Source organism: Cryptomeria japonica, chromosome 5 (genome assembly GCF_030272615.1).
Source record: "Cryptomeria japonica chromosome 5, Sugi_1.0, whole genome shotgun sequence".
NCBI classification, from domain to species: domain Eukaryota; kingdom Viridiplantae; phylum Streptophyta; class Pinopsida; order Cupressales; family Cupressaceae; genus Cryptomeria; species Cryptomeria japonica.
In genome coordinates this window covers 663,990,758-663,997,880 of record NC_081409.1, presented here as the reverse complement: position 1 = coordinate 663,997,880, position 7,123 = coordinate 663,990,758, and the positions used below count along the sequence as shown (strand labels likewise).

The 7,123-nt window shown below is 37.6% G+C and overlaps 1 protein-coding gene across 2 annotated transcripts; it reads right to left on the bottom strand.

The window, feature by feature from the left end:
• Window positions 1–220: 220 nt before the first annotated feature.
• LOC131036400 (uncharacterized) lies at window positions 221–1,495 on the bottom strand. 2 transcript variants are annotated; one of them, XM_057968284.2, is made up of 2 exons: window positions 1,245–1,495; window positions 221–1,142 (listed from the first exon to the last, which is right to left on the bottom strand). In XM_057968284.2, exons 1-2 carry the CDS (start codon window positions 1,334–1,336, stop codon window positions 368–370), a joined length of 867 nt encoding a protein of 288 aa, XP_057824267.1. In that variant the 5' UTR covers window positions 1,337–1,495; the 3' UTR covers window positions 221–367. The 2 variants fall into 2 exon arrangements, with proteins under 2 accessions (XP_057824267.1, XP_057824268.1); XM_057968285.2 differs by having other exon boundaries at window positions 221–1,103.
• Window positions 1,496–7,123: the final 5,628 nt, after the last annotated feature.

Below are 7,123 nucleotides of genomic sequence, written 5' to 3'. Positions count from 1 at the left end.
GCTAAGACCATATGAACATTTATAATTCAAGACAGAAATGAAGAATTGTAATTTCTGAACACAAAATAAAGTGCTTAGCATTTCTTTTATTGATGCAGATTTGAACAGCAAGTAAGATTTCAAGACAGAAAGGAAGAATTGTAATTTCTCAAAACTGCCCAGCATTCCTTTTATTGATGCAGATTTGAACACCAAATGAGATTTGAGAAGAAAACCAGAATCGAATTATTGAACAAAGTCTTGCTTAAGCAAATCAACTTACAAAATTTATCAAGATCCATAACTCTTTTGTAAGAATAATCCTCACTTTCCCTGGAAAAGGGCGAGTAGCAAGGTGTAGAGCAGCACATGATGCTGATTGGAGGTCCTACATTGGGATCTCAACTGGTGTACATAAAATAATGGAGACTACAATATACTCTGGAACAACGTCCACAACAGTTGTTAAAGAAAGATGAGGCTGAAGAAGGTGTTGAAGGGATGCAGGCAAATATATGCAAATCCAAATCACCATGGAAATTTTTAAAAACTTGGCACTAATTTTAAAACACAACTGTCCATAAGTAAGGTCAAATGGTGGAGTTAGAGGATCCTGAAGTGCATGCCCTTCCAGAGAACTGGGTATGTGAGGAAGTAGCAGGGAGCAGATCGCTTTTACAACTTCATCTTTAAAAATTACTACATCCTCAACTTCTTTGAACACCAAACCCTTAATTGATTTTATTTCTCTTAAAGTAGCATGCCATTCAACCCGATCCTCATCAGATATCCCCAACTCTTTCCATGCTTGATTGTCTACTGTAAAATCAGAAAGGGAATTTGGCGATAACATGAAGAACAAGGGTAGTATTTTCATGTGGGGATTTTTACCAGAACTTTTAGCTTTGAGCAAAGCGGAAAGTTCAAGCATTGGCCACTTTGAGTCGATAAAATCCGTGGAGATAACCAAAACTGCTACTCTGCATTTCTCAGCCGCTTCAAAAATACGAGCAGGGAACTTTTCAGCTAGTGGCAAGCTTTGAGGATCCTCATCAAAGAAGCAGGATACACCCTTATTTGCCAGCTCCTTGTGTAGCTCCCGAACTGGGATTTTCTGTTTCCCACTGTGACAGAGAAATACATCTTTAGGCACAGACCCATTTCTGTATAATAGCAAAAAAATTATTAATATGTTGAGCTTATTTCTTCTTTGACACAAAGAAAACAGATGAAAGAGAAAAACCATGAATGCAAGTGCACATCACCTTTGTGCTGAACCCATCATTGATTCTTTCTCCTCCCTTGCTGAAAGCATGGTATTGGATGACTTCCTTCTGAAAAAAAACCTTCGTGTCATCTTACTAACTCGGACATATAAGGCTATGAGCTGGAGAATTAATCTGATAAGGAGGCAATGTGACTCCTCTTACCAGCCTTTAACACTGAATGACCCCTCAAACTCTCGAGCCTGTAATCATGTGAATGTCAACAAAGCCCAAATATATCAATGGATTGTAATCTGATAAGGATGCACGAATTATATATTAATGGTGAAGTACCTCGTAGATTCGAGGGCAATAGAGACAAAAACAAAAACATTAAAAAAATTATTTTCTTTTGCTTGCATCAAGGCTTACGTCGGCGATTCCAAGATCATCCACAAAAAAATTTATTTTCTTTTGTTTGTACCGCGTTTGGTATGCGATCCTTCCAAAATTTCGAATTACCTTCACAGCCTGGCTCGGGTAGTACCGGAAAACTACGCGGCAAAAACGTGTACATGTTTTCAACCTGGTTTGTCGTGGGGCTCCCTTAAAACTGAACAACATCCCGTTCTCGTAGCGTTTGCCGGTTTGGTTTTTTTTTTTTTTTTTTGGCATTTACCGTTCCAGCGTCCACCTTTTGGAAAGATTTGAAGGATTTTTATTTTATTTTTTTTAATTTCCAACGTTTATGGATGTCCAAAATGTGGAAGCTTAACTAGTAATATAATTAATTAGTACTATATTACTAGTATACTTATTCATATAGAAATTTAAATTTTGGAAGCCTATAGCAATCTCCAAAAGCAAAATTTGACAAAATTAAAACCATGAACAAATTGATGTTAAAACCATCTTTCTATGATATGCGGAAGTAGTAAAACGGAGTCTGTATGATCAAGTTATGAACAAAAAAAACTTAAAGCATCCTTTTATGGCTTAAGAGGTCAAACCAGTCACAGATGGTGATCAAGCTATTGAGATGGTAGGCTAATGTGGCACCTTGCTGACATGGAGAGAATATTCCCTATATAAAAAATTGGCCTTCCCTTGCCAAAACAAAATATTCTCCAAGATTCCGCTGAGATTTTTTGTGCCTCTGCTAATTTTAGTGATCAACTGTTAAATTTGATAGAGGGCTAAATTTAGTTGGGATCACCAAAAATCCCATCAAAAAACGCTGATGTCACCTGGCCTTGGTCTACACAATGTTAAGTATGTACCAAAAATATTTTTTTTCCTTCATTTTAAATTTTAATGTACCCCTTCCAAATTTATATTTTTTTACAAAAAATTTAACATATTTGCATAAATTAATGAAAAATCATTGGAACAATTTTTTTCTTAAAACCTACAATCAAGGAGATGCAAGAACTATTCGATCATACAGCATGCACAAACCCCCTAAAAAAATTGCTACAAATTTGCCAACGTTAGATTTTGATGATTTGACAAACATTTTAGAGTTTTTTGGGCCTTCTAAGACTGATGGCAATGTCCAAACTGACTAGATTTTTTGCCGACCTCCAAAACACACTTCAAAAACAAGCCCTCAACCAATTTGACCTCAAATTTTAGTTGCTCATATTTTGACAAAACGATAGTTGATCATGGTGATGTCCATTTAACTCTAAAATTGATAATAATAAAAAATGACAACATCAAATCCATGAAAAAGCAAATTTGAAACCCTACAATGCTTTTGAGCAAAAAAACCCTCGAAGCTTGAGAAGGGGCTTGTCGAATTCACGCTTTGATACCAGTTGAATTTTGCAACACAAACACCTGCAAAATCAAACGAAAAACAAAACAACTTCCACAAACAAGAGTTGCACAAATGAATGCTATATTGCTTAAAAGCAAAGAATACATAATGAATTACAATTGTACGATAAAGTGCTTATAAAGAAAGCAAAAAGATACCTTAAGCTAAATTTAGGAAAACTAAAATGCAAGCATAAAGAGCTAAATAAAGCTCAACTCTAGCTAAACTAGATGCACAAAAGCTTGATGAATACTAAGAGGGGGAGGTGAATTAGTATACCAAAAAATATTGAACTTAAGCTCTTAAACAGTTTAGCAGTTAACCGGTATAACAGATTTACCAACAAACCGGTTAAGACAAATGCAAACCAAATAGCAAGTAAAGCATTCACCCACAAAAGCACAATCACCATAACACAAGAGGTTTTGACGTGGAAACCCAAATGGGAAAAACCACGGTGAGCAGAAACCCACAAGTAACTATCTGCAAAATAGAAACCAGACTGGTTAAGGTCATACAATGTTCTTCACCAGAACAGATCCTGTTAGGAATCTAGATCTATTTTAGGAGATAAGTCCTATTAAAGACTACCTTGTGAGAGGATTTTAGATTCACAGTTGTGAACCACCTTGTTAGAGGATTTACAAAGGCTTTGCCAGTCCTACCCAGTTAAGGGCTTCAAACTTGTCGAAGATGTGAGTAATCAACAAGTGAGTGATCTAGATACTAGCACAGTATGCTTGGTTAGATCCATGATAGCTCATTGTTAATGCACATTTGGCATTACTTCAGTCTTCAATATCTCCACACTCTGCTTCTGCACACAGACCTAATCTTCTCTTCTATTATCGCACATACAAAAACCTCATCAATTACTAAAAAACCTATCAATTCCTAAAACCCTAGACATGATGTCCTTATAAAGGAATCTGATTTCATATCGGTCCAATAGGATTACATTGCAAGTTCCTAGGTTCAGTGCATCTAGACACATTTGGTAACACGACACAAGATCACCGCCAAAGTGTCGGTGGATGATAACTCATCACAAAAATACCGGTTGGTAACTCATCACAGAATAATACCGGTTCATACATTTTACCAATTACCGGTTGTCAAAATGAAGACTAGGAAAAGTGTTAACTACCGCTTTCTTCCTTCGATCCACTTTGAGATCCTCAAACCGCTTGAGGTCTTCATACCGCTTTGGGTCTTCAATCAATTTGTGACCGGTTAACACCTTCTACAAAACACTGATAGTCTAAAGACTATAATACATAATACTGGTTGGAACAATTACCGGTTGAGCATAACTCATACATAAGGAAGTGATCATAAAACATTTGTGTGTCCATCAATGACCATCACAACATCATCAAAATGCCAACAATCTTCCCCTTTGGCATTGATGGCAACACTTAGGAAAATTTTGACATCTAAGTGTTTTACAACAAAAAAAATGCCATAATCAAAATTACTCCCCCTAACCATATACACTATCCCTTTTTGCAGAAAATGCAATGTATACTACTCCCTTAAAGAGATAGCATGCAAGTATACATAACATTAATCAAAATTTTAGATACCACTCCCCCTTTGCCAACAATGACAAAGTACTGCAGAATAACCTCTGTTTCTCATTATCATTAAAATAAACAAGTGTTTATGACAATAATGAGTGAAACTTATCAAAAACTGATTTAAAATCCTGCATAAAAGTCTTCATGGATAATGACCATGACTCAAGTAATGAGGTAGCCACCTCACTTTCCATCTACATCTGTGATACCTGCTCTTCCATGGCATCAATTGTACTCATTTCTTGAGTTACCATCAATGCTTCCAGATTGAGAAAGCACTTCTGAAGAATTTGCAGTCTGGGTAATAAAACCAGTTGAAGTTCCTACAAATCTCTTGTCATGTTGCTAATCTCCAACTCTATCCTGGCAGACTGAAGCTGATACCGATGAATAGTTTGCCCATATGTAGTGAAAGAATCATACGGGGTCTTAAAGTTGCTTATGTATGTCTGCAAATCGGATTGCAGTTTATCCTTTTGTGCAAGCACATCATCACAAAATAGATGGGGTTGGCTTATTTTGCTCAGTAGTAGATTTCCCTCATCCATAGCATCTCTTATATCCTTCTGCTCTTTCTGAATTTGAGACCGAAGCTCATTCAATTTCTTTACTAAGGCAGTGTTAAGTGCCTTTTGATGCTTCTTCTGTGCATTAGCTTCAGCAACTTCTTCCAGGCATTGTACCTAGTCCTCTACAACTGTACATAGAAGTTTTAGTTTGGCCAGAGAGGTATCGGTACCGGGAAGGTTGGTACCTGGAATCAAACTGGTAAGGGTGTCAATTACAGTGTAAATGACATCCTGCTCCTTTTTCCTTCTCAATGCTTCTAGTCTTTCCTATGCAAGTTTTATACCTTGCAGCAGCTCCGATTCATCTGCAGATTGGAAGTCAAGAGGACTGGTGATGTTTGCTAGTTTGGCTTGACCACCGGTTGCCTTTGAAGTCTCCGCTTGCTTGTTCTTTTCTACTTCCTTCTTCTCTTCCGCTCTTTTCTTTTCCTCCTCTTTCTCCTTTTGCTCTGCTTCATCCTTTTTCTTCTCTTCCTCCTTCTTTCTTTCTTCTTCTTTCCGCTTCTCCTCTACTTGTTTGTTTTCCTCCTCTGCTTTCCTCTTCTCCTCTTCTTTCCTCTTCTCCTCTTCTTTCCTGTTCTCCTCTTCTTTCCTCTTCTCCTCTTATTTCCTTTTCTCCTCCTCTTTCTTCTTCTTCTCTTCTTGTTTCCTCTTCTTTTCCTCTTGTTTCCTCTTCTCTTCCTCTTATTTCCTCTAATCCTCCTCTTGTTTCTTATTTTCTTCAACTTGTTTCCTCTTTTCTTCCTCTTTCTTTTTCTCTTCTTCTTTTTTCGCTTTCTCTTTGTCAGCTTTTTCTTTGTCCAGCTTCTGCTTTTCCACTTTTTCTTTATCCTGTTTCTCCTTGTTTGCTTTTTCCTTATCAGCCTTTACCTTTTCTGCATCTAGAGTGACATTTTCACCATCCAAAGCATCAACATCAATAGTGTCCACCTATTCAGTGACTGGTTCTCCTTCACTGTCATATACCTCATCCGGTTTTCCAGTTTTCGGTTCCTGTTCAGCCTTCTTGTTGGCCTTAGACACTTGATGCAACCGGACAACAGCTTTGGCATGCAGATGAGTGTCCTCCTCTACTTCAAAGGTTTTTCCTTCTAGCAGCCTGAGTCTTCTTCTTCTCATGAAGAAGAGACCTTTATGTGTGGCCATAATCTCATATAATTCAGAATTGGAGGCTTCAGGAAAGTACTAAGCAAATACTTTCTCCCTTATTTCCTGTTCTTTTTCTATGGCAATGCACCATTTGTTGTCCAAAGAATTGTATAAAGAATCAAGTGCCTCTAATCTAATTTCTGATGGCGATCGTTCATTCATACATAAATAATTAATGACTTCCTGCTCTGTTTCCTCTTTCCCACTATCAGTAATATCATCAAAACACTCCTTCAGATCACTAAGCAATTTTCTTCTTATATTATTGATAGTCTTTTGACAATGTGTCATTGGCTTATAAGAAGAGATGTCAATATTTACCGATGCGGATGATGCAGGTGTATTGCCGGTAGTTTTAGCCTTCTTCCTTGTTTGCCTGATCTTCCTAGGCTATACATCTGATTTTGAATCCTCAGACCCAGGTGAGTTGCTTTTGGTCTTTTGCTTCCTTTCAAATACTTTGGCGGGTGCAACTTCTAGTTTCTTCTTGGCAAGTGACCGCTTGGTCACTTTTGGGCTAGCTGAGGTAACCGGTGTTGATGTCGCTGGCACTGCCTTTCCCTTTTTCATAGAAGGTTCTTCAACCAGTGTTACCCTTTCCAAGTAGGTGTCGGTTCTCTTTTTCTTTGCATTTAAAGGAGAGGCAATTAGGGTAGAGGCATACCCATCCAACATGTCATACATCACCTCATATCCCATAGGTTCTACTTCTTCCTGTCTAGGCTCAACCGCCTCCATTATGCACTCATCTATTCTAATGGTAAAGCAGATGTCCTCTTCATACTTCTTAACAATATCGCCAGATATCCTCATCCTCTA

What these genes read in the sequence shown, in the direction of transcription:
- LOC131036400 (XM_057968284.2), bottom strand. Translation starts at nt 1,336, where the DNA reads ATGACACGAAGGTTTTTTTTCAGAAGGAAGTCATCCAATACCATGCTT. An exon ending in ATGATGGGTTCAGCACAAAG is followed by an intron (nt 1,143 to 1,244) that starts GTGATGTGCACT and finishes GCTATTATACAG; the next exon opens with AAATGGGTCTGTGCCTAAAG.